Genomic DNA, 27953 nt, shown 5'->3' on the forward strand with positions numbered 1-27953 from the left:
CCAACGGTTTTTTCTTGTGCAAAATGTCATCATATCCCTGCGACAAACACGACACAACTCGAAATTTCAATTATATGAACTATGCATCTGTTCTGTAAGAAACAAAGCAAACAAATTGCAAATATAGTTTAAAACTAGAGCTACATTTGCAATTTGTTTTCTATTTGAAAAATATACATTTTTTTTTTCAAAACAAATGCATAAAAAACTTAATTGAAAATGTGGAGATACAATGCAGTATTTTGAAAGTTATGACAAATATAGATAGATATTAGCTACAATTAACATCATTTGGTAAAGTAGAAAATATTCAGTATGTACTGTTACACTGCTCTTTATGCAGCAGGCATAAAATTATTCTTTGAAAAAAAGAACATTGTGTTTGGAAAACCTAGAAAATTCAGGGAATTCCAAACTTCCAAAAAATTAGCCACCATAGTAATGAAATAAGGAGTGTTAAGAAATGCTTTTGTTACAATTATGCAACTTCACAGACAATTAGTGCACTCCAGTGATGTGATGATAAACAGATAAGAGGTTTTACTGAATGTTTTTTTTTTTAAGAATGTTATCAAAAAATACTAATCAACTGAAGACGACAGTATCGGTCGAAGTGCATTTAAATTGAGTAAAGTTTTGTCTACTCGTTGACAGTAAATAGAATTGTATCAAAAATTATATTTTAAAGGAGATAATGAATTCTCATTCTCTGTAATATTAAATTATTCCTGTATTAAACACCTCTTCTTACATATATATGTATATAATGATTTTGGTTTTTAACAAATTTATATTGCAATTAAAAAATTTTGAATTGTTTAAACTAAGATTAATCTCAAATTATCAAACTTAACCATACTTTGCTTTATTGGTGGTCTCAAACACTTATATTAAGCCCGAGCACTTATAATTCTTTTGGTTCACCATCGGAGAGCATATATCTGAGACAGAAAATACTGTTTAGAACACCGAAAACCTTTTAAACTTAAAGCATATTCTAAAATCTTAATGAATATCAAATCACAAGCAGGCGAATCATCTCATTTATTTCTACAGATTTATACTTCCAATGATGATTTGAAAGTTTCAAAAGTTTTCGGGACTTGATGTAACTATTTGGGTTCTTCGTTAAAGCAGAATATGGTTAAGTATTTTATAATATTTCAATTATTTCTTTCAAAATGCTCTGTCATATTATCTCGCTCGGTAATTTTAAATTTATTTAATAAAATAGCTCTAACACAGCACTAAAAGTATTAATATTTCTTGTCTTATAACTGAGAACTTAATTATTATTTTACTTGTTTTGTGCCTAATAAATAAATGTTATGATAATTAACTTTTACATTTAATTTAAAAATTTTTACGTAGGAAAAAATAATAACTTATTTATTTATTTAGGAAGTGATAAACCACTGTCTCCAAGACTGACGCTTAAGTTTCAGTCTATTAGATCAAGGAATGAAAAGATATCTGGAGGATATAAAACTAATGACATCAATTCATCGTATCTTAAATATCCTTCTTATTATGTTACAATGGAAACCAAAAGTGATGTATATGAATTCCGCAAAGATGATGGCTCTGTGTCTTCCACTCATAGTTCCACTTCCACATCTGACTGTGACTTATACGACCCTAAATTAGATGTTGTAACTAGTAGTAGCAGCCAAGATATAGAAAATAATTCATTTATGAAAGACAATAAGAAAACTGCCGACGAGACGGGGAACGGTGAAGTAGTGAATCGTAACGAGAAGGCCGACAATTCGGATTCTGGAAGATTAAATGGTAATCGTGTATCTTCCGATAGTAATACTAAGGAATATGATTGCAGCAGTGAAATGGAAAAGGAAGAAAGTAGACGTAAAAGAAGAAAAAGCAATGATAACGCTAATATAAATAGACATAATCATCCTTCTGTCGGTGTTCAGCGATATCATAGAAGTCAAGGAAATAGGGTTAATCACCAATCTGAAGGACATTCGGAACAGAGAAGTCCGAAATCTAAAAAACGAGGAAGTATCTCCAGTTCTGAAACAGAGAGTAATCATAGTGAAGGTGAAAACGAGGCACAGGAACGTACTTTCTCTAGTGACGTAACTTCTTTGTCTCAGAACGGAAACTCTGTTCCTCATTCACCTAAGGTTCCTCCTTTAAAAATTGTAATTCCGTCTGGTTCAGGATCGTTGGAATCAGAAACGAGGGAAAGAAGTAAAGTGTCTTCTTCCAAGCAAGCTTTGCCTTATGTTGTTAATACAGCTGCCGAATCTTCAGAAAGTGGTTGTGTAGAATCATCGACAAATAATTCTGTTCAGCCTGAAAATTCTAAGGAAACTAAATCTGAAGTATCATCTACAAAATCAAAGGATGAATCGCATCCTCCAGAAGAACGCTTCCAGAGAGTGACTAGGAGTAGTCATCGTATTCAGGCAGCTTTAGCGGGTACTTCAACCAACAATCATGCATCTAATGACCCAAATCCTCATTCGCAAATGGTGTCTTCCAGTGCCCAAAAGGGAGAACTATCCGGTGATAGTTCGACAGACGAACATAATCAACAGCAAGCCGAGGTACATCCTCGTAAAAGAAAACTAAGGCAGCGAGAAAATGCTTCAGAAAACACACAGCAACCTTCGTCGTCGTCGTCATTTTCGTCGACAACAACATTGACTTTAGAGGATCCGCAGCAGCAATCGCAGTTGTTAAATTGTTATCAGATGTATCTGAATATAAGGAAACAGGTAAAGATTTTTTAATTTTTTAAAATATATTTAAATTAATATTAATTTTGTCTGTTTTAAAAATACTTTAATTAATAATTACAATAAAACAAAGCTTACTGTAGCAAAATAGAAAAAGTAATGATTTAAAAAATTAAAAGATAAATTAAGAATATTGATAATTATTAATTTCTTATAAGGCCAAATTCAATGAATGTTAATAATTAAAGGATATTATAGTTCAATAAGAATCCAGACTATTGTTTGTTTGATAATTATTAAGCAGCCAAATAATCCTCTCCCATCCAACTGGAAACTATAATATAATAAAACACTGCCTTAGGCTATGTCCTACATGGCAACATCCAGCAACTACGGCAGAAAGAATTTTTGTATATGCTTCCAGCTTGTGAGTGACCTCTGTCCAGAGTGGAGACATGTTTACAAAATGGCGGTGAGACGACTTCTTTCAATGCTTGCCATGGATAACAGTTTCTATATTGTTTTACCAAAATGTCTTACAGGCAAAAGACACACTATATTTATAAGAAATGTCATCAGTTCTGTGAATCACGAAATTAAAGATGATCCAGCTTTTCTTCTTTGCAAGCGTGAGCAGTGGAAACCAAACTTGCTTGGTAGCTGCTTTCAGCACGTGTGTAGAAGCATCATCTGGTGGTCACTGCATGCTAAATGGGGTTACTCCGGACATGCATATTTGCTTGTATTGGTTTGCCTGCTCTGCTGGGTAGTGAGTTCATGTCTGTGGTCACTGGATGCTGCCACAGGACGTACCCTTTGACTTTCAGGTCTCCGTATTCTATTGGATTTTGGAGAATGTTTTTTTTTTTTTATTTTTTATAATGTAAAATCTTTGGAATGTTTGTAAAAATGCATTTGTCCTCAGATGTTCCATTTACAGTTTGTTCTAATGTAATATATGATTCAATTTCACCTGATGATCAATTAATGCAATCAAAAATATTAGTGTGATATTGTGAAACAACACCTTAGACTTTCAGCAATGCAGTGTTAAAACATGCATTGCTGAAAGTCTAAGGTGTTGTTTCATTGTGTTAAGTGGCCAAATTTTGCTAAAGATAATAGTTATAACTGGTGGATACGTGTCTTTGAATCGCTGACGTTTGAAGAACCACACCACTAGGTTGTCAACTACAGTATTTGCCAGCAAATAAGATGTTTTTCCCAAAAAATACTGTCTGGAAATGAGATTCATCTTATACAATAGCCAATATATGATATATCGTTATTATTTTTTTTTTTTCAAAAAATGTCTTTAGAAATGGGGTGCACTGGGTCTTTAGAAATGGGGTATACTGCAAAATAAAATTCGCCATCCTTACTAAGGCCTTACACATGTGTGAGAAATCCATTATTAAGAGCATGGTATAAATTTTCAATATAAGATAATATGACCTCATAAATCCTTAACCTGTAAGTACAGTATTTATTCAACTTAATTAAAATACAAACAAACCAGAGAGAACACCAAACTTAAACATATTATAGAATATAATAAAAATAAAAGTAACCATAAGATTAATCATATAAAATTTTGTGGTTAACTTATGCAAGTAAATAAATTTTTTATAAATAAGTTATCTGTAGTGCCAGCTGATAAAACAAAATAAAAATTGTAATAATGAAAATGGAAAAATATGAAAAAGTAAAATTTGATTTAGTTTCATCAATCCAGCAGTCACATATAAATATTATTTCAGGTAAAACTTATTTTTTTTGAATTTTTAACATATATAAATAATTTTACTAATTTATTTACGCAGCTTTTTTACATTGTAGGACCAAACGGGGCAACTATCCTGACATGCATATTTATTCTGTTGTACATAATAAAGTCTCTTTTATTCATCAAATAGTGTTATTGTATGATAAATCCTACACAAATTTTCTGCTTATTCCAAAAGAATATAAAAATAGCATTATGTAATTTATGGATGATTCTTTAGACCCATGATAAATTTCAGAAAAAGAACCAATGACGTCAAACAGCGGATACAAATTTTAGAATCGGAATTAGAAAATATAGTATATTTCATATAACTAAAAATTTGATTTACAATACAATGTTCCAAATCTTGACAAGAACACAATTTTAAAATTAATTTAGACATCCATTTAAAGTGGAATTCAAAATATTCAGAAGAACTTAAATATCATTAATGCAACACCGGAGTGTAGTAAATTAACAAAATCTTCAAACCTGTTACTGGTGTGTTCTCCCATGATGACAAAAATGAAAAAAAAAAATAAATAATAATAATAAAACGAACTTAAATATGATAAAACAACCAATCACAAAACCTGATATATCTTTAAATGTCCAAAAGTTTCCCACAGACTTCGTATAGTAATTTCCAAGTGTTAGGAGCCTTTTCGATTTTTCAAAATTAATACACGTCTTGTATGGCAGACTTATAAATAGAGATGTTAGAACACACAATACATATAAGTCCTTGATCTCCCTTACTGGATATATCATTTTACTCTCCTTCCACATTCCCTCCATTCTTATCTATAGATTGCTAATGCTGTCAAAAACAATATCTTTTTCTATTGTGTACACACGTTCTTCAATTCCCATATTCGACGTTGTGGCTGTTGAGACTACACAGCAGAATCCCGTATAATGCATGGGATATGTTGTACATTATATTTAATTATGCTATCAATATGTGCATTATAAAATGATTTTATTCAAGTTAAACTTGAATAAAATCATTTTATAATGCACATATTTTATAATGCACATAAACTAAGCCTAGAAGTTGAAAAAGAAAACGTATACCCATGGATAACAAAATTAGAATTTTGTATGAGTACTAGTCACAATTTTTTCATCGTATTATATGAATTCAGATTACAGGAGGAATGCATTATACGGGAGTTCACTGTATGTTCCTTTGCTTTCAATTTCATTGCTTCTTGGGTATTTTGAAGTAGTCGGAAGACAATGAGTATTCTCCTGTAGCAAATCTTGTTACCTGTCTGTTTATGTATGCTCCTAAGTTGCCTGTTGTATGTAGCTATTACTATTGGTCCTTTGAAATTTCTATATGAAGTATGTGGACAACTTCAGGATATTTAAAGCTTTGAGATAATTTTTTTTGAGAATATTAATTGCATTAAAATTTACTTAGCTTATGTCTGGGACTAAATATATATATAAGTTTAGAGAACTTGGACACTTACTACACAAATTTATAATATAATAACAGAAAGTATTAACAATGTGAAATAATAAATGATCAGTGTAATATTTTGAAGGTTGATAAAAGAAGAAGTACAATGTTTGTGGTACATCCGAAACCGCCACAAGGATTTAAAGATTACTTACTAAATAGGTGTTCGTACGTGTTGGAAGGAAATGCAGCGAGTCGTTTAAATGTGCCAATGGTAAGTCGCATTTTGATTCTAAGTTTGTAAACTTTCGAAATGCATTATGAGAAATGTTCATTTATTTCAGCATAAAATTTTTAAAATAATTTTACAAGTAACACAGTCTTAACTGTAAAAATAATGAATTGATGTCAGGCAGTTAGCATTTGACACGCATTTTCCGAGATGAAAGACTAAATTATACTTGCCAATTGTAAATTTAGTTAGGAATGACACCCTGCCAGTTGTAAATGTATTTAAGAGTGATATCCCGCCAACTGTATATATACTATCAAGGATCGTTTAGCAGTTTAGATACATCTGTACTTATACAAGTTAGAAAATTATATTAATATCTGCATATAATTAATTAAAATATCGTATTTTATAAGAAAATCAAAACTTTTTGGCTTTAAAACGCTCATAAACATAATTATGAGCGATTATTTGCATAATTGGGGGCTAGTTTGAATACATCGCTGTCGACATTCATGCCGAAACATAACAGGGAATTATACTAATATCTGTGTATAATTGCTTAAAATATTGATTATTTTTAGCATAATTTATAAAAAAAAACAAGTTTTTTCTACTCAAAAGAAAATCACTCGTAAGTGTAATTAGAAGCAATTGGGGGGGCATAACTGCATAAATGATATTAAGAATTGTTAGCAGTTTATATGCAGATTAACGTTATCTATAGTAAAATATAATAAGGAATTTAGGAAATAATAAGAAAAATTTCCGTGTACAATAACTTAACAGATTAATTTAAACTAGAATTTACGAGATAAATCAAACTTTTTCTACTGAAAAAGAAACACCCTACCAAAGCGATATCAAACAGTGCAAAACAATATGATTTCTAGCACATGCAATACATTAATGCATATCTAATTACAGAGAAAATCTTTCTACATTATTCTGTATTAAGAAAATTAAATAGTAACAGTAATATCCGCCATCAAAATAGAAATTTCTCATTCAGATGAGAAAAATCGATATATCTCTGATGCATATAAAACAATTTTTTAAGAAGAATTTTAATGCTTTTTTAATCCATGCAATAATATTTTANTACCTCTACTCAAATTAGATAATTTATATTTAATTATTAATTAGTCTTATTATAGTCCAATAATATGGCAGATGAAGACAAATAATTTAATAATTCAGTAAAAAGATCTTCAGTTTAAAATTTTAATTTGGTGTTTTGGTAATAGTTATTAATCTCTATTTTTTAATAACAATAAAACAACAATCAAGCCAGTTCAACAGCAGGATAAATTTTGTGTTGGATGTTTACGGTCTACTTTATAGACCATCCCTGGGATTCTTCATTTCTCAGGACAAATTTGGAAATGTTTGACTCAAAATTAATCCTACTGTTAAATTGGTGTGGTCGTTACAATGTATATTCTTTCATAACAATAAAATGCCAGAGAACTTATATAAGCCAGATGAAACACACAGTTATTAATAGACAAACAATTGCTTTATTGGAATTCAAGCTATTAGAATATTTGTGTAACTTACATAGGCCTAATCAAATAAATTAGTTATAGAAACTTAAAAATGTAGACTTTGGATTATCAAATTTCTGGCACTCATTTCTATGCCCTTGCTTCTATGAGAAATTTGTCTTTGTGTTGTTAACATTTTTGTTGCATTAAGATGAATAAATAAACAACCCTACTACCCAATGTAAAGCAATAACTCCCCAACCACTGCCGTAAATCATTGGTCTATAATTTGGAATAAATAATTATAAATAATAAATGAATTTGGTACTAGAAGGAGACGTTAGGTCCTTTTGCGCCAATTCTTTTCTTCCAAGTTTAATCTAAATTATTTAATTAAATATTATAATTATTCATTTTAATACAAGATGGCGTCTAAAGCCTCCCTCTAGTGCCAAATTCATTTATTATTTATAATTATTTATTCCAAATTATAGCCCGATGATTACAGCAGTGGTTGGGGAGTTATTGCAATAAGATGATCAAAAAAGTTTTTTTGATTATCTTCGACTAATTACATTCCAGGCAGAAATGTAGTGAAGACATTTCTATTGTTGGATTGTACGGATTGTGTACACACAACCTGGTTTTAACAGTGAGGTTCCGTGATTGGACAGGTATTTCAGATTGAGATTGAAGATAATCTTTTGCATGTCTGAAAGGTGTGTGAAATTTCACTTGGAGAGAGAAGAGAGACCATGGTGTTTGGTCACCAATTGATAATGTCGTACCACTTGATTCAATGATGAAGAAAGAACGTTAGTGTCGGTTTTTCTATATTTTTAATTACAATATACGTACATTGTTTGTTACACTTCGGTATCGAACCGTACAATTGAAAGTCCCATTATATTCTCATTGGCTGCTTGTTGGAAAGTTTGTCCTTGGTAGTCACTAGTCAGAGAGAGTGAGTAGTTTGAAGTTCATTTTTGGCTACTTTTTTGCTTGTGCCCTCTATTGGACTGAATCAGCACATTGCTGATGGGTACCACAAGACCAATTGAGGAGGTTAGACCACTGTTGCAGCGAAAATTTGTTTGCATGTAAGAAAGTGAATAAATTTTATCTAAACAAATGTTGGACTTCCCTACAATGTTGGACAATTCCTACGGTCTGTTACCATGGTGGCCAAACTATGGGTTGCAAACCACAAATAGCTCTTCTAGACCCTTACTGTGGCTCCTGTACAGCCTACTTATATAATTTCTTTTTATAAACTTAAACTTTATATATATAATACTGTTCTAATAGAGAATGCAGTTTTTGCATATTTCTGATAAGCAATCTTTGGTTCCTATATTGACAAGGTTTGAGCACCACTGGTCTATATTACATCTTGTTCTAGGCTCCTCCTGTAAATACATAAAGTATGTGCTATTTTGACATTATCTTTGGCATTTAGATCTTTCAAGGTTTTGACGTGTCACAAAAAATTTTAACATTTTTATCCATTGTTGTTAAGGCCCCTTTGCTTATAATACAAATATGCTATTATTGTATCCATCCTCCAATTTCCTTTTTGTCACTCCTGTGTGTGTGTTTTCTTTCTAAGTTTATTTGTGATATGCAATAGACTCCACTTCTCATAATCTCATTTCTGTTTTGTCTCTGAATATGTTTACAAAGATCATCTTTTTAAAGAATACATTTAAATAGTTTAATGGACCAAGAACAAGGGTGTCTAAAAAGCTCGTTTTCATCCATTTTAACATTTAAAACTAAAGAGGAGCTGGTTAATGAGTTGGAAGGATATAATGTGGCAATGAAAGATTTCAGAAGAGAAATACATCAAAAATTGCTTTATATGTACTTTAGGTATGTCAGTCAAATACTGTTGTATCACGATTTAATTCACTCATTGGATTTCTAGTGTAGACACAAATTGCAAAATAAAATACAGTAATTATAAAAATTGCATGTTATTTATATAAACTTTACATATAATTGAATTCTTCATAAAAATAAATCTGTTTATTTTAGATTCCTCCACCTCAGTCGTTGAATGGTTCAATAAAAGAATTATTTATTCAGCAAGAAAAGGAACGTTATAAATTAAGACTGCAACATCTTATTGAAAGAGTAAGTTGTTATAATTCGAAAATTTTTTAAATTCGAAATTAAAGAAATTTTCATACTTAAAGCCGGTGCAATAATGCAATTTGTGAAAGACGCACGCTGTTTACTATTTGACTTTTATAATCTCTAAGCTAGAATGTTTGTATTCATCTCTGTTTTCTGTGTAATTTAATTTACCACACTGAAAATGAGAATTATAAGTGTTTTGAGGAATGGATAGATTTGTCTGGTGATTGTACGAGACTTGAATATGAATAGGTCTTGTATGATCACCAGACATTTCTATTATTATTGCTAATTCTTTATCTATCAATGCCACCGTTAGCAATAACATTAGTGTTTAACACCTCTATTATCATTTTGTAAATATAGCTTACATCAAATTGTTTAAACCTTTGGCTTTAAAGGCTCTTTCAATAGTCAAAATAACAAAGCCTAAGAAGGAAGTAAATTCATAATTTATCACCTTTTTGGGCTGTGCCAAAGCTAATTCAAAAGTGGGTATAACTTTATGTACTGATATAGATTGTTCAGTTTGCATTTGTTGATAGAGTAACTTTTCCTCTATACAAAGATAAAATTCAACATTATCTCCATTACAAATGAAGCATTTACAGATTATTAAATGCAGTTCTGGATACATTTGAAATAGTTTTTTTCTGTTTTCTTCACTGGACTTAAATATTTTGGTGTTTTATTATAAAACTGAAAAACTGCAATTGTAGTTACTATTGTAAGAATTTCACACCTCAGTAGTTGGGGCAGTTCTCCCTTAAGCTGCCTTTGTATACTTCCATTGATAAATTCCGTTGAGATCTTCAATGTGTTTACATGATTAGTCTTGAAGAACCATATAATCGTCCTAGTTGCAAAAGATAACAGACAAAAATGTCGCTAATACATTTGTAATTAATTGTTATATCAAATGTTGCTTATTCTTAATCAGATAAATTTAGTAATATTAACCAGCTTAATCAGTTATTTATCTAATCACCTAAAAGAGGTTTTTGGACTAATAAACAAATTGTTATGTTCTTTACTGGAGTTCTTAGTAATTCTTGAACTCCAGTAAACAGTTGGATTAGGACATAACAATTTGTTTATTATTCCAAAACCTCTTTTAGTTGGTTAGCTAAATAGTTGCTTATTCTGTCTGGTTTTGATCTATATAATTTAACTTAGGTAGTATGAATTGATGTAGCTTCCCTATCTCTCACTTATGCTAACCAGTCCAGTGACTGCAGTTAGACCCACTTATAATGAGCAGAATTGCAATTGAAAATAATAATCTTGATGCATTGATGTCATATTGAAGTTAGTGAAATTAAAAGTATTATAGTGTGATGCTCTAGAAATGTTCTGAAACCCAATAAATTTGTTAATATTTAATATATTTTTTATATATAAAGGAAAAAATGATGATAATGAGGGGAAAGAAACCTTTTTTCAGAAATATGACAAAAGAAGACTACATAATGTAAGTCCCAAGATCAACTGTCTCCGGTTGGGATTGAATTAAATGTTGATCACATTATGCTTAGTAATGAGTGACCGACCACTTAAAAAGTGAGAACGAGGAAAAGGTGACCAATCAGAATGAGCAATCAGGGACAAAATAATAAAAACCCCAAACTTCAAGGTCATAATGGCTTCTTTTCCTGAAAATTCCAAGTATCAGACCATTTATTTTGTGTGTCTTGTGCCAGTCTTTCTCTCCATCTCTCTTCCTTGGATCAGCATCTTCCCATCACCAGAAGTAACCTGCATTGTTCCAGAGCTGTCAAGACATTAAGGGAATTCTCACTTACAAACCAAGGATACTCCTTCATTTGGGACTATTTTGGAAAGGAAGACTCAGAGACCACCACTGACTTCGAGCTTCCAAGATCATGGAAATCTTTTAAGCATCTTTTGTGTCAAATAAACAGTTTGTTGTAATCATTGAGTCTATATCAGTGCCAGTAGCACTCATATAACAATCCTCTGGACCCCTTATCTTGACCATTGCACTCACTATTGGAAACCTCATAATAGTAAGTATGACATGAACACATTAAGACTGTGGCCAACCACAATTTTGCTCATTGTAAGTGGACCTAACTGCAACATGGATGAGGGACTGGGAAAGATTCTTTGAACGATGCTGTTTGTTGTCAAAACAATTTATAATAAACAATCAAAATAAAATCATATCATTATTTATATGAAAATAATAATTAGTATGAAAGTTTCAAATAAAATTTTAAGTAAATTGATCATTTAAAAAAATGTATATATTTGTTAAATTAAATTATTTTATCAATAAATAAAAGTGAAGTAATGTATGAATTATGGAACAAATTTCATAAATTTGATTTCTTTTCCTTTTGTTTTTGCTTGCAGGAGAAATTAGTTCTCTCGGCTGAACAAGAAATTCTCCGTGTTCATGGCAGAGCAGCAAGAGCAATGGCAAATCAGACAGTCCCTTTCTCTGCTTGTAGCATTCTTAAAGATGAGGAAATATATAATGTACTAGAATTTGAACAGGTATTATTTTTTTTAAATTACAAACAATATTATTATTACAGAATCTTAATGACAGTTTTCTAGGAACTACAGCAGAGCATCGATTATCTGACCCCCGATCAACCGTCACATCGGTTAACGCGTTCTAGTCGGCAAATTCAAATGCCCGCTAGTGATGTGGTGCTACAATATTTGGCCATGTCTTGGCTACTTTAATATTATTTTTGTTAAATTTTGTGTGTTTTAGCTGGTAACACTGTCTCAACCATGAAAGGGAGGCCACTATTTAAACGAGGCTTAATTTTCTAATTTTTAACGATACAATAGCGACGATTATTATTAAAAAATTTTTTTGTTAGGCTTAACATCGATGAAAATTCAACACGAAGTAGGTTAATAGCGATATACTAATATACTATGCTAATAATATATTTTTTCATACTTTTCGGTTATCCATTTTTTCAGTTATCCGACCAACCCCAGTCCCCAATTGAGTCGGATAATCAATGCTCTACTGTAATTAATAAGCCATTCCTTTTCCTTTCGGCTCAATGTCATAAATTGAGAATACATTCTTAGAAAGTACAGTTTGAACTATACTTATGTAACAATAAACTAAGCTGATGGTTCCCAAACTGTGCTTCATAGCACCTCCTGGATGCAATGGACAGCATAGCCATCATTTCATTTATTTGTTTATATTTTTTAATTATAATATCAGTACATCAATTACTGTTAAGTAGAAAGAATGCTATTTAGCCTAGATTTACTTCCTCTGAAAAATTTACATACAAATACAACATAAGGATATATATAACTGTCAGTATGAAGTACTCACTTTCTGCTTTGTGACAGTGAGGGTCCCAAGGTCAACAAACATTTCCAGTTGGAATCAAAATTGGCATTGACTTAATTGTCAATGTCAAACCATTTTCATGATTGAAATGGTCTCTAATTACACTTAGAAACAAATGGGAGGTAAATCAAATTGCGAGGAAGAGTGTTTGAAACCAACTGGAATGTTCCATCAAAGGACCAAATTTTTTTAAAACCTGTGTTGGGAACTTTTTCCAACACTAACCACTCATTATTCTTCTATGTGCTAGGGACTTTCTTTTCCTTATGAACTATAATTTGTATTTCCTCTGGAGCTCTAAACCTATTCAATATCTTGCTGGAAGGATGAATGTCAAAGCAGAAACACTCCACCAGCAAACTGTTGTATTGTAATCATAAAAAAGAAACAGAGGTAGTGTATGTCTCACTCTCACTGGAATAAACATTCCAATGACAGTGAGATATACACTATTAGAATGAGAATAAGTCAGACTTAGAAAAGAATTCATTCATTCCTCCTGAACTACTACTACTAGTACTACTACACAATGTTAGTGACCTTTTCAATCTCACCATCTGGATTCCAACACTTCATATCTTGATAGCAGATATGATGTCACATAGTTGCATGATCCTCACATAATGCTGGAGTTTGTAGTAGGTAAATGTTCAGAATGTGTGTCCTTTACATCGTGTGATGTTATGATTTATCTTCCTAAGTCTACTTCTTGTAAGTAAAGTTTTCGTTTGCTCCAGTATTTGCATATTTCAGATCCACTGATTGTTAAGTAGGTAAAACCACTGAACACTGAAGTTGGTTGTGGGATCACAAGTACAGTAATACCTCGACATATTCGAATCCGGAGTTACACGATTTTCAAATCTTGTCAATTCGTCTTTTGTTTGAGCACCATACAACTTTTGATTACTCACTCCCCCACACTATTGTTCAGCTTACATGTTTGGATGTGTCGTGCAGAATCGACACATAGCTCCAATTTATTTTGTGTTATTGATTTCTGTGTTTGTTATATCTACGGAGACTCGAGAGACTCTATGTGGTGATTTCTTGTAACCGTGAACAAATCAAAAGACGAGATAAGATTAATGAGAACATTTATTAGCTTACATACATCCGACTTGGAGTTTACACAAATTGCGAAATTATACCCCGACTTACGCGGTTATCGCTTGGTCCCACCTATCGTGTAAGCTCGGGGTATTACTGTAATCTGAATTTTCTTCACTTGTCTAACACCTAAATAGAGACCAGTTTTTCCAGACACACTATTTTGACAGATTGTCAACAAAACATTCAATTCTTTCTCATTTTCTCAAAATATCTTTCCAAGGAAATTTGATAGGACAAAGACAATCTTTAAATTCCCACATGAATAACAAATAAATTTTCAATTATACATTTATTTAACATAAACCGATAAGATAATGTCAAAAACTTACCGAAATGTATTCTTTAAAAAGAATGTGTATGTTCATATGTTCTATTGCATTCTGTATCTATATAATATAACAAATGGCACTCTAATTACACTTAAAAACAAGTGATTATGTAAAAACTGTTAGTAACAAGTTTTTATTTTTCTTTATAGGACGATAAAGATAAAACTGTAAGATCTAGATATAACGGTAGACTCTTTCTATCTTGGTTACAAGACGTCGACGACAAATGGGAAAAAATTAAGGTAATCTACCTATCTTAATATATAGGGTCTTCCAAAAAGAATTTGACCATTTTAAATTATTGCCTGAGAACATTGTAATGAGAAAGTGTGAAACTTGGACAGTTTTCCAACATTTTAATGTACATTACAATTTCTCAACACATGCACCTTGTGTTGCAGGGCACATATCCAACTCAAATTCTTCCTATGCTTGCTATGGCATATCTATTGTTACTCTTCTCATAGCAACTACAATTCTACAACTCTTGTAGATTACTCATGTTACATGATGAGTGATTCTGACTTTGCCAACCACAGAACACAAAATGCCTTCTCTGTTTCAGTCGCCATTTTCATTTATGTCACTTCCTAGAAGTAGTGGACGACAAGACATTTGAATGCATACGGGAGATGAAACCCAGACAGTTACTCTATCGATTGGTGTACATTGCAATGTAGAAGTTGTACAGTTCTACAGCTCTTGCAGCTGTAGAATTGCTGCTGACGAGGGAGGGGTGACAGTGGATATGCCAGAGTGAATGTAAGAAGAACTTGAGTATCAGTTTGATGTGTGCTGAAAAAGTAAAATGAGACAGTGTTTTCATAATTGAATATATTTACAGGAAGCCATGTTACTTCGTCACCACAATGAAGCAGAGTCATTACATGCCGTTCAGAAATTAGACTGGGAGTGGAAATTGAAAGAATTAGGACTGTGTGATGTGAAAACTATTCCAGCCATTGACGATATTTATGTGCCCATAGTACACGTCAGTGACGATTTCGATCTACTGCCTGCATAACTGTGCCTCAAAATAAACCATTTTCTCAAATTATAATAATCCTCATGCTAAAAAATGTGAGATTGACAAACTGATAAACATTTTTATAGAATTCCTAATATCATAACTTAGTGATTTCCAACTTACTAATAAATCATTCTAATGTTCACATTTACGATAAAATTAGTTAATTATTCATATTTTTTTAATTAATTAATAACCTTTACGTATATTATTCCAATTAAAATTTTACCTAAGATGTGACTAACGAATAAAATTCTTAGATTAATTAGGTAAGTTTAACATAGAACTGTACATAGCGTCTTTATATTCATTTAACAGTTATGATCTCAATTGTAAGTTCTTTTGGATCGAATAGCAGGAAGGAAACATTGTCACGTTAATATTTTCAACAAAACGTTCTCATTGTGGCAATTTTTAAAATCTCTATAGACTAACCGATTATCATTTTGTAACCTCACTCCCAAGAATGACTTACCAGGTACGTTAGTGCAAACGTGACTACGTCGTCTTCATATATTTTTTATCTTAATTAGCTTCCATATTATATCAATGTGAAACAAGTTATGCAGTTTTTATTTTATAAATGGAATAAGTAGAGATCATAGCACATTGTACATATTTGTACAAATAGAAATTTGTATGTTAGCAACAAAACAGGCAAAGAAACTCGTGACGGAGGGATTCGTCATCTTTGGGATCTTTCCACGTTCGACATTTGGAGTCAAATCGCTTCAGCAATTAGTTATTAGAAGATGCAGGCAAAGCCTTGTTTACTGTAAGTTATATTTTTAATATTTTGTTTTGTGTTCTTTTTTTGAATTGTACTCAAAGTAGTTTTCAAAACTTTATACTCCTCCTATTTAAAGATAAGGAATTTAAATTTTTTTTGTTTTGATATCAATGGAAACATTATTATTTTTGCAATTAGAATTTTATGCTGTAAAATATATGACATACAGACAAGAATTTACATTAAATATGATCATTTAGTTCTGAGATCTAAAAAGTAATATTCAAAATAGCGATTTCTTTAATGAATGAAAAACTTTTATCATATACTCAATTATAAATTCAGAAAAATTTAGAAACATTTTGAGCTTATTAGGCTCAAAATGTTTCTAAAAATACATTATTTTATATATATGCAAAAAATTAAATTCTCATCACTCATTAAAAAGTAATGGATTCTAACGCCACATCAAATAATAAGGATGTTGGCCAGCATAATTGCCGTAAGTGAGGTACTGAGTGTTGCAGTTGTTCAATTTAAATATGAATGCCGTGGCGTTCTATCTTTGATTGTATGTATTGTCGGCCTCTAATGCAAAAATGTGAATTTCTGGCGGAAGTATTATCATTTTATCAATATAATTTTTACAGATTTTTTTAAAATTTCATTTTTCATTTGCCAAGTTTCCTTAATCGAGATACAATTTGATAAATTGTGAACAAATCATTCGTTTTTGTAGATTTGTGTTTGCCAATAAATTGTAGGAATGTTGCAAAAGGGCGATGAGGACATTTTGCACCGCTCGTTCTTGTCATTGTAACAGTTTAACATGTAATGATCTGTTGCTAAATATTAGAAATAAAATGTAGAAATTAGTTTTTTTTTTTTTTTTGTTTTGTCTGCGTCTTGATGAACTCTTATCTTTCATCTTTATTTCTGTAGTAACAATATCTTTTTAATACTTGCTTATTGCATCAACTTGCAATGACAAAACTTTTAACCAGTCATACAAATTAATTCCCTAAAATTCAGACTTTTATATTAAATCAAATGATATTGTCACATTAAGTTTAAGCTATAAGTTGATTAATTTCTATTTATTATATTACATAATTTGGATTAAAGGTAAGCAGTTAGGCTGTCTTACTAACACGTCTTCATGTTTGACTCCCACCACGGATCAATCTTTTCTTCCAGAATAGCCTAAATTAATAAAATAGCCAGAAAGAGTTTTAAAAATGCAAAAAGTCTTCATGTTCTATCCAATTTCATCAGGGTATTTTATTAAATTTAATAAAAGTTGGCAGCCTAATCACGGACCTTAATAAATATGATGTGACTCTGACAAGTGTTAATTAGCCAAGAGTTACTTTGATTATAATCAATCACCAAGTGAATTTGAGCTAGAAGTCTGACTGTATATATAAATGAATCATTACACCAGAATCCAGGATGTTAATTTGTCAATAAAACAAAGAACAAGTCCAGAATATTTTCTGGACTTGCAGTTACCAGAAAAGATCCAGTGATAATTGGCATTTGCAATTACCCCTTTTCTTCACCAATTTGCTTCAAGCAATTTTTTTTTGTAAGGCAAAAAATCAAAAACACCACAAAACATATGAGGAATTGGTGATGATTTTCAATGTATTGTCAAGGAAGTACATTAATCGATGCAACAAACTATCAAATAAAACGGGGACTTGCAAAGTTTTCCAATGTCACAAGCCTGCCGTGGTCATTATTCCCACACTACGTGCCACAAGAAGCTCTTAAATATCGAACATTTATTTACCATGGACTCGAGACAATACTTGCTTTACAAAGGCCAAAATTTGATTTCGTTCATAGCTTTATGAACAGAGTTATATGATGATCCAGTCTCTACAGACAAATGCTTTGTGTATGAACATTTCAAATTTACATAATCCTTCTGTAGCATAAAGCATTTCTGGCTATTTCCAAAATTTATTTTTGATGATAATAACAAGCTAACACTAAGTTTGGGAATTGACAACAGGCAGCTATCACAGACTCTTGGCATCGCCAAACCTCTCTTGCTGCTGTTTTTAAGTTCACATTTTGTTTGATCACCTGTATAATTTCCATGCATACTAACTTCTTAACATATTATGTAAATGTGCATTAATTTTTTTGTGTATTGATTTAAAATAAATATACTGTACATCAGTTATTAATTCTAGAATTACTCAAACATTTTATCATACATTTTTTTTAATTCAACTTACATCTTAAAGTTAGAGAACAAGAAAAGACAAATTTTAACGAGTTGATTTCATAAGATAATTAGCAGAAACTATAGAAAGATATGGAGCAAATCAAAAATTTGTATCGATCTAGATGTTAATTTTAAGAAATTATTGAATTGAAATTGCCAAATGTATAGAGTTAACCCACTTACATATTTTATCATTAAAATTATATTTGTCTCATTTGTTGGTATATCAATGTTAGTGTACCAATATCGGTACATAATTTAAACTATTTACATTGGATGATATTTTAAGGAACACTAAAATAGAACAGTTTTTTTTAAACTGGCAATGAAGACTTTTAAAAACTTTAACTCTTTCTGCCTTGTGGGCACTAAGAGGGCCTGTTTTAACAAACCCATTATGGGTTCGGCCAAGCCCACAATGGGGTGGCCGGGTGGTGAGGGATGGGGGCCAACATATCTGGTCGGACCATTTCTGGGGATTTATCAACCCATCTGGATTCAATCCCATGTCCCCCAGAGCAGTAGGCTGCCACCTTGACTGCTCAGCCCTCAACAATGAAGACTGGATGGTATTAAAGTCATTGTCTGCAGTCTATCCTGAATACGTTGAACCATGTTATTGGATGACGACTTTAATTTGACTAAATGGCGAGGTGTCAAAGTTATCACCCAATCATGATTGATGAAATGATATTCTCTTGGATTAAGTTTATTTTTAGTTATTATTATATAACTAAATTAACAACTTCTCTCTAAAGCTTGTTTCTGTTTTACCTAGTTAAGTAACTTAGCATTTCTTAGGCATAGAATAAAATGAAATTCAACTAAAAAATATAACAGTGAGCATCAATATCATTTTCAAGTCACAAATTATTTAACATTTGACAATCTCAATTTATAGATATACTAGAATTATTCGAAAGAATTTAATTTTAAAGCGTAAATTTTTGATTTGTTCCATGTGCAGTAACTCAATCAATTCCACAATCTGACCGAAGTGTCCCACGAACAGGTGGCCACGGCCATTCCGTTATCGGATATGCTAAGAGAAGTGATGCGATTGTCGTGTCCGGAGAGCATAGCTACAAAATTTAAAAAGCAAAATTTTAGTTTTTATGTAACAGTCACATTACACTTTTAAGTCATGCATCAGGAACCACTCTATATGAATAATACTTTCATGAGAACTAATATTTCAACACAATAAATGCTCTGACTATACTGACCGTTATGTTTACTCTTGAGAGTATCCCAGATGTGAATGTTGGTATCGTCGGAACCGCAGAGTACCAGTCTTCCGCTGGTCGAGAGACCGCAAGAGGTGAAGCCACTGTTGGGAGAGGGCGGTTTATAATGTCCTATTTGCTGATCCGCACGAATGTCGAACAATCTGGAACTCTTATCCTCGGATCCGGTTGCAAAATAATAACCACTTTTGTGAAACTGTAATTAATTGCAAAAATACAAAGTTTTTTTTATTTCCTCATCAAGAAATTCTTAATAAAAGTAGATAAAATATTATACACTGTGGAGCTTTGAAAAAATAAGAACAATTGTTTGTGCCTGTTTACATGCTTTTGGAAGATTATGGTCAACACATTTCCTCATTTTTCATCTCCAACCATAAATTATTACTTATCATCTTTCTTGTGCTGTAGGAATACAGTTAAATCAGGCAGAATAGACCTCTCTCTACTGATTCTTCCCTCTGATCTTCCGACATTAAAATCTAGGTGAAAATTTACTTGTTATAGAAAGGCATGCTTAGAAAACTTGTATAAGATAAACCTAGAAACAGGGCTGTGCAGATGGAAAGTGCACTGAAGGTTCCCAAAACATTCCATGTTTCGATTTTTATTTAATATTTACTAAATTTGTTCCTCGTTTTGTACTATAATTATCTTATTTCCTGATAGATAATGCAATTCATTTTTAGTACATAAAATACATTTCTACAGAATTACTAAGCTGTATTTTGTATGTAAAATTAACATTTGGACAGATTAAAAATGAAATTATATCATAGGATAAATATCAATAGCTAACTTTAGATCTCGAATGGAGCACTACTTACACACACGGAATTAACGTCGGAGTCGTGCCCCCAAAACGTCTGTCGACAGTTATCTTCTCTCAAATCCCATAACTGCAATAAAAAAAACTTATTTCATTAAAAACATTATTTTTATTTTTCTTTATAATACCAAAAAAAAAAAAATCAAGCACTTCATGGCTTAAATAATTACAAATTGATTTTAAACATTTAAAAATTTCTCTTGAGCTTAAAGAATTAGTTTCTATGGCTAGTTCTGTATTCCCGTGGATGAGTTGTTAAGTTGAAAAGCTCTCAAACGTTTTTATTTATTACTCTATTAAATTCAAACTCAGCTAAATTGCTTTTATGTATAAGAAATAACATTTTATTAAATTTTAACCAACTTGCATGCAAATAAGTTTATTAACAACATGACAACTTTGAGACAAACAATCCTCTTGAGTATAATATTGTAAGATATGTAATTTTGATAATATCAGTTATGCATTATATTATCATGTGTGTACAACTGCTAAATATATTTACGTGATATTATAAGTTTTAAAAGAGAAAGTGATATGAAAAGTTCTCTCTTATGACCATTTCTATACATTTTTTATGGTATTACACCTGGTCATGCTAATAATTTTAACTATATTTACAAAGGTAACGACAGCCCGAGCTCCTCGTTACATTCGTTTATTTATTTATAAAGAAAACACTGAATGTGTATAGGGAAAAGACCTGAATGTGAACTCACTTATACATGTCTGGATTTACACCTGTATCACTGTAAATGAAAAGTAAATGTGGGCTTGCATATTCTAATTTGTGTCCCTAATAACCAGTAGTATAATTAGAACTGATATACAGTGGATTCTCGATCATTTCGGCATGACTTTGGGGGAAAAATCATCGTGTCTGCCCCTTGAAATTATCGTTCATCCATCTCGATCCTTTATACTTACGCCCTTTATCTGTAGAAATATTAACAAGGTTTGCCCTAATTCTCGTAAACATATTAGACCCCACTTTACAATGAAGTTTTCACGACTTTCCCTTATATGATGCAAAACGAACCTCCAAATGGGTTAAGCTAAAATTTACGTTTTTTCCATACAGTTTCAACATATCAAAAATTAAACACGTCCTTTATATATCGTACTTATTTCATATGCATAAAACCTTAGTTTTTCCGAATTTTTACAACCGTCTAAAACTTTTAGTCCACTCCTGGAGTGGTCACAACTCTCTATGCCTGACAAGTTCCAGTTCTGGGCATTTCACTAGATGGAAACTGTACTACATTAATACATTTCATTACATTTTGTACAGGTAGAAGCATGATGGCATTTCAACAGAACATTTGTTTGCACAGATCTGTTTTTCACATCAGCAGGTCTGAAAGTATGACAAAGGTGCATACAATAATTATCATACAGATGGCAACCTGAGATGATGATCTAATTTTTACCAGTGTTGCCAATAAAGTACAGTATTTTGTAAAGCTGTAGTCAGAGTTTAACTGTTAAATTTGAAGTGTTTTTATTTTTAGTACACGAAAACTAGTGTTTCGATTTAGTGCCCTGTGTTGTGAGTAAAACGATTGGGGCGGAATAACATTTTTCTTTCAGTTAATTTTTCCCGTGTTCTTCGTTCTGTATCTTAACATTATATATGGGTCCTTTTTTGGGACTGGAAAAAAACAACCGATAAATACGGATGAACGACAGATCGAGAATCCACTGTAATAGCATTTTCAGGAATGAGTGTCATATTTCCCATACTAGGAATCATTTAAATCATAAAAGCAGATGCTTACCTCTGTTAATAATAAATAATTTACATTAGATGGTATTTGAATGATAGTAAAGTCTGGTCGACGTTTACCTTGACAGATTTATCAACAGATCCTGTGATGAATACATTTTCCTGATGCAGCGACATGCTCATCACATCGCCTTCGTGACCTTCGAACTGTTTTATTTTTACTCCTTTCTCCAGATCCCATAGTATACTGAAAGATAAAAAAAAGTTATTATTCTGGATGACTGACAAGAAATGTACTCATTCAAATAACTCCTAGAGTCACTTTATATATTTTCCAAAAACATTCAGATTTATATTATTTATTGTGACACTGTCACAATGCCGGGCTGCAACTTTTAATTATATTTATTTAATTTAAAATATATGCTCTCCACCTCAAATTAGTAATGTCTTGTCCCCTGTACACATACTCTTCTTTTTGGCAGTAGTGTCATGCCGGTCATCTATATTACTCCTTTCGGGGGGAATTTTTGAATTGTAATAGCATGACTTCCGGTGCAAACCTGAAATTCGTATATAATCCGGGCCACCTTCCCCTAAGCTTTAGATATCTGGTCTCGAATTTTTTCTAACTCCGTTCTCGAGGTTAAGGACAGACAGGCAGATGACACTAGGAATTTATAGGTCTACAATTTATTTTTTCAAATTGCAGCCCAATTATTGGCTGAGTGAGACAAAGATTAAAGGTTTTAGTTTTGTTTACTTCTTACATTTGAGCCAAAATTATCTTGCACTTGACTGACCTTAAAAAATGTAAAAAAGTTGAACAATTTCTGCATGTTGTTTCATTAAAATTGTTACATAAATTTTAACTTGAATGGAAATTGATGATTTAGAACACTCCAAACCCCAGTCAAAGCTGAAAACTGTTAGAAATGATCCCTTCTTGGAGTCAAATATTTGAAATTCAAATGTTTTCGAGGCTCTATAGTTTTTCTTTTTAACACTTTCCACCCTATAGGTACTAAGAGGGCATGTTTTTCCTTATCCATTGTAGGTTGGGCCTAGTGCCAAGAGACTGGGAGAAACTTCCACGAAATATTCCTGGGGTTTTTCAAATATGTGGACCTGGCTACTTTTGGAATGTCCTACAGTTAATTATAATAAGTAATTTGGCAGGATTCAGAAAAAAGACTGAGTTTCATTTATTGAATATTAAATTATAACTTGATATACTTAAATTCATATTAATTTTGTACATGTATGTAATAATGCTTTGTAAAATTTCCATGATTAAATTAGAAGAACTAAATCTTTTCAAAGGTATGTTAACTATAAATTGTATAAGGAAATTTAATTAAGACACTGTATGTACAATACATTACTACCTACTTACATTTTCATATCTGCAGAACCCGTAATGAGTTTGTTATCGTCTACGAATCTGCAGCACGATAGAAATCCTTCGAATCCTGCCATTTCCCTACGTATTTTCGCCGATCCGCCTCTGCTATTGATGTCGTAGACCGTACACATGTTGTCCATTCCTCCGCAGGCTACGAAATTTCCCGAAGGTGCGTAAGCAGCAGTCATTACCCAACTAGATTGTAGAGTTATAATTTGCATCTGAAATTAATTTGTTATATTATAGCTCGAGTGATTTATACACTGAAAAGTATCGAAGCCTATTAAATTCAAAATTCCCATGCCAATTAAGATTTTGGCTTGCCAACTCGAGGATCTGGGTTTGAACCCATTTTGCCTCTTGTAATTTGGCATGGGCCGATGCATCGTTTTCTGTACTTCATCCACGCTGCCCGACTCCCATAATGGAGACAAACTTTCTACAACAATTTAAAATGGGCACAAACTCTAAATATAGTACAACAGTAAAATTCCATAATAGCTTTTATTATTGTGCATAACGAGAATTTCAACGTATATAATTAATTGAAATTTACCTTATTTCCTGTCCACGAATCCCATATAATTAATTTTCCATCGAGAGATCCGGAAACTAAATGTCTACACAAAAATGATAAGTTTAGAAGAATTTTCACTTTAACCAGTCAAATTTCGTGAAATTTACCTGTCGTCTCCGCTGAAATGTACGGCATTTACTTTAGACAAATGTCCCCTCATGATCTTCTTTATTCGAAGCTGTACTTTAGAAATGTCTCCCATGTTGCCGCATACGTCTTCTAAACTCTTATCTTTGGCTTCTGCTTGCGACTTCTAAATTTAAGAAATAATTCTGTAATAGATTTATTAGGACATCTGTACGGCCGAGCGGTTAATATGGCAGCATACAACTCTAGGAGACCCGGGATCTAATTTGAAAGGGTAGAAAAAAGTCGGATGGTAACACTATTCCGTACTCATATCAATCGGTCCGAATCGTAGGTAGAACCATTTTATTTCATATTATCGGACCGATAATATGAAATAAAATGGTTCAAATTCTTACAAGATATTATTATTATTTATTGTGAAAATTTGCCGCCCCTAAAAAGTGCCGCCCGGGGCGGACCGCCCCCCTATGCTACGCTACTGTTCTTCACACATTCCTTTGTAAACTACGTGTACATGTAGCTTGTCGGTGAACCTGACACTGTATTGCAAAGTTTCTCTATACAAAATGATAGAGAAATTTCAGACCTTTGGATCCAATAGAGAGGTTGCGGCCGACGTTTTCATCGGGAAAACGTGTACGTCAGACGTTCAGCGCCTTATTCCTGTAAGCCTAGAAGTTTAACAATGGAGTTTGGAACGTCGAGCATGATTCCACTGACGTTCCAAACGCCATTGTCAAACTTTTAGGCTTACAGGAATGCGGCGCTGAACGTCTGACGTACACGTTTTCCCGATGAAAACGTCGGCCGCAACCTAGCTAATATTTCTGGAACGGGTGGTCGGATCTAAAAACAAAAAGTTTATTGCACGTCTGAAGACTAACCCCTAATTCATTCAAATCCGTCCAGAAATGTAGGAATTCAGGTAATAAAAATGTTAACTTTTACCCCATTCTTAAACACAATGAACGAATGAATAAATAATGAGTACAACACTAAATTTCAATAAATTCTGTTAGACTATTTGGCTTTAACGTACACATCTTGTGGAATTAATTACGAGAGGAGAAATGCTTATAGAACGATAAAATGATCGCTATATATATACACATAAAAATATAAAACAAACGAAACTTTAATTATAAATTCGAAAACAAAACTCACTTTAATTTTATTTTTAAGTTGTTCTAATTCATCTTTTAGTTTTGTCATTTCTTCTTCTTCGACCTGAAAAGAAACAAAACGGCAGAATGCTTGTATTGTTAATAAATTAATTTTAAAAAATTCTTAATTACATATAAATCTCTGTACAACTGTGGACCTTGTGTGTCCATTACAGGCTATCGGGCCCAATGTCAGAACAAAACAAATCAAAAACATCGGCTGATACCTTAATCGCTACGGAAAAACCCCAGAAATACTCCGAAGGGTGTGGTCTGTATCGATTGCGTCGGGCCCCTCCCTCAGCGCTTCTATAGATGCTTCTCCTGGGCACATCACATGGCTGAAGCAACAATGAGCTTTACTCCTCCAGCCATCTTTCTAAACGGTAATTGACAAGACAATTCAGGGACTTAAAGAATCCTTCGAAAAATTTAAAAATCTAATTGCTAATATTTTAATAAAAATTAATGTTTAGAATGTTGTATTTAATTTTAAATTTGGACGTTGCGCGACCTTTTACTTGTTGGATATAGAAGAAGCGATCCTTTTACTTGCCGAAACGGAGAAGCAGCAATCTATGCAGATTGTTTTCTTCTTGTGTTTCGTTCGTATTTCGCATCTATTTTCCGCATTGCCGTGTTTATTTTTTAGGCTTAAATTCCGTTACGTGCGCTAAATCGCATCAGAGAGCACGAACACGTCATTTTTACTAACCCCTCTGTATATCGAAAAAGAATTCGCGGACCCTCATTGCCATTTTCCATTAACCGCCATGAAGTTTTACCAAAATCGGCCCATTAAATTTCGAGGACGAACCCAATCCTATAAAACTAGCGAACGACGAACGTTGTATTTCCTGTACGTTGAGTGCCAATAGTATGATTACATTCCTAGAAATGACAGTTTTAAACTATTCTTATGACCGAGGCGTTTAAGATAGTCTGCTGCTCTGGAGGACATTGAATGAAATCCTGTGTCCTCCAGAGCAGCAGGCTGATACCTTAATCGCTATGGAAAAACCCCAGAAATACTCCGAAGTGTGTGGTCTGTATCGATTGCGTCGGGCCCCCCTCACCATCCCGAAAAAAGGCCCTCTTATGCCTACAGGAACGAAAGAATGTGAAGTATTATATTAGTTTTTTTAAAGATACTAACAAACAATACATCAATTGTAAAGTGGTGAGGTCGTATAGCGGGAGAGCATTTACATATTCCTTAAAAAAAAATATGGACATTTCAAAATTAATTTGCGATTTTTTTAAAGTTAAAACGTCACTAGAAAACAAATTCTATACTTACAGCCATTTTTTTGTGATTACAGTAAGATGCGGACGAATATTCGTTAGTGGCTTCGTCCGCCGTCGTAAGCGGATGAAGAAAATTCAATTATGATTATTAGAATCGAAGAGGCTTCATTAAGTTTTCGAAGAAGCCAAACAATTTAAAAGAGAACTAAATAATCGCCATTTCCGAATAAATGCAGATTTTACGATAAAGCTTTTATATTTATTTAAGAAAAACTACAGACCGGATTCGAACTTGGATCCACACGCGCCTTTAATTCTAAATATAGAATATTGCTACACAATTATTACTTTTTTGCTTAAATATAATCGATATATTTTAAATTGTTTTAGATGTCTATGATTTTAAAATTTAAACGTATGACTAGAATTAAAATGGCGGTAATGGCACGAAAAGCGCGTGAGACTAACAAATTGAAATATACGTCACAGTTATTTGGCGAATCAGCTTCTCGTAAAGAACGTTCGTGCAATTACCGCCACCTCACGGCGTAAACTTTCAATTAAAATGATAAAACAATCGATAATATAGTTAAAAATTATATGAAATTATGTAGTGAAATTTTTACAAAATATTACCTCAAAACGATAGAAAATAAATTATATAATACCAAATAAATTTAGTTTTAAAAGTAATAAATTAAAACGTAATGTTTTAATATTAGTACGAATGAAGTAACGGGAGAAATGGGCGATCTGCCGGGAGGATTTTCTATGGGAAATTGCCTCCTATTTAGGTTAGACGCTTAAACAAAACCCGGAAAACCGCGAGGAGCGAACCCGCGACTAGTGCTATTTGGTTTATCCATTGGAATGGCAAAGGCAACAAATTGGTGTACAGTACTCTCGCTAATCCGGCACAACCTTCAGTACCGTATTTCTGCACATAAAAAAGCATTGTATTGCTCGATTTTCCGGATACTCGAACGTGAGGTTAAGGAAAAGTTGGACGACTTTCGATTATTCTACCATGTAAAAATTTTAGTAGGTAATAAAAGCTTAAAAGTAATTTTATTGATTGTAAAAATCTCCATTTAAATAAAAATATTTTTGTTTGTGGCGCAATCTGTTAC

General features: G+C 32.4%; 2 protein-coding genes across 6 annotated transcripts in view; one reads left to right on the forward strand and one right to left on the reverse strand.

The window, feature by feature from the left end:
* Window positions 1-17171, forward strand: part of LOC111627380 (ankyrin repeat domain-containing protein 12-like) — a 61929-nt gene extending 44758 nt beyond the window's left edge. For all 3 annotated transcript variants that reach the window (XM_023370942.1, XM_023370944.1, XM_023370943.1), the window contains exons 5-10: window positions 1402-2744; window positions 6030-6158; window positions 9641-9739; window positions 12119-12262; window positions 14689-14781; window positions 15384-17171. In XM_023370942.1, the coding sequence (XP_023226710.1) occupies window positions 1402-2744; window positions 6030-6158; window positions 9641-9739; window positions 12119-12262; window positions 14689-14781; window positions 15384-15563 (1988 nt within the window). In that variant the 3' untranslated portion in view covers window positions 15564-17171. The remainder of the gene's footprint in view (window positions 1-1401; window positions 2745-6029; window positions 6159-9640; window positions 9740-12118; window positions 12263-14688; window positions 14782-15383) is intronic.
* Window positions 17172-17700: 529 nt separating this feature from the next.
* LOC111627382 (guanine nucleotide-binding protein subunit beta-2-like) lies at window positions 17701-27946 on the reverse strand. 3 transcript variants are annotated; one of them, XM_023370945.1, is made up of 9 exons: window positions 26876-27946; window positions 25577-25639; window positions 24430-24575; window positions 24302-24365; window positions 23737-23966; window positions 22461-22587; window positions 20610-20681; window positions 19762-19978; window positions 17701-19617 (listed from the first exon to the last, which is right to left on the reverse strand). In XM_023370945.1, exons 1-9 carry the CDS (start codon window positions 26879-26881, stop codon window positions 19511-19513), a joined length of 1032 nt encoding a protein of 343 aa, XP_023226713.1. In that variant the 5' UTR covers window positions 26882-27946; the 3' UTR covers window positions 17701-19510. The 3 variants fall into 3 exon arrangements, with proteins under 3 accessions (XP_023226713.1, XP_023226714.1, XP_023226715.1); XM_023370946.1 differs by lacking the exon at window positions 26876-27946 and adding an exon at window positions 25803-26515; XM_023370947.1 differs by lacking the exons at window positions 17701-19617; window positions 19762-19978 and adding an exon at window positions 20118-20264.
* Between the last annotated feature and the right edge of the window lie 7 nt (window positions 27947-27953).

The sequence above is a fragment of the Centruroides sculpturatus genome, unplaced genomic scaffold (genome assembly GCF_000671375.1).
Source record: "Centruroides sculpturatus isolate CEXI.00-Female unplaced genomic scaffold, Cexi_2.0 scaffold378, whole genome shotgun sequence".
In the NCBI taxonomy this organism is placed as follows: domain Eukaryota; kingdom Metazoa; phylum Arthropoda; class Arachnida; order Scorpiones; family Buthidae; genus Centruroides; species Centruroides sculpturatus.

What these genes read in the sequence shown, in the direction of transcription:
- LOC111627382 (XM_023370945.1), bottom strand. An exon ending in CATTTCAGCGGAGACGACAG is followed by an intron (nt 24,366 to 24,429) that starts GTAAATTTCACG and finishes ATTTTTGTGTAG; the next exon opens with ACATTTAGTTTCCGGATCTC. An exon ending in GGTTCTGCAGATATGAAAAT is followed by an intron (nt 22,588 to 23,736) that starts GTAAGTAGGTAG and finishes TTTATCTTTCAG; the next exon opens with TATACTATGGGATCTGGAGA.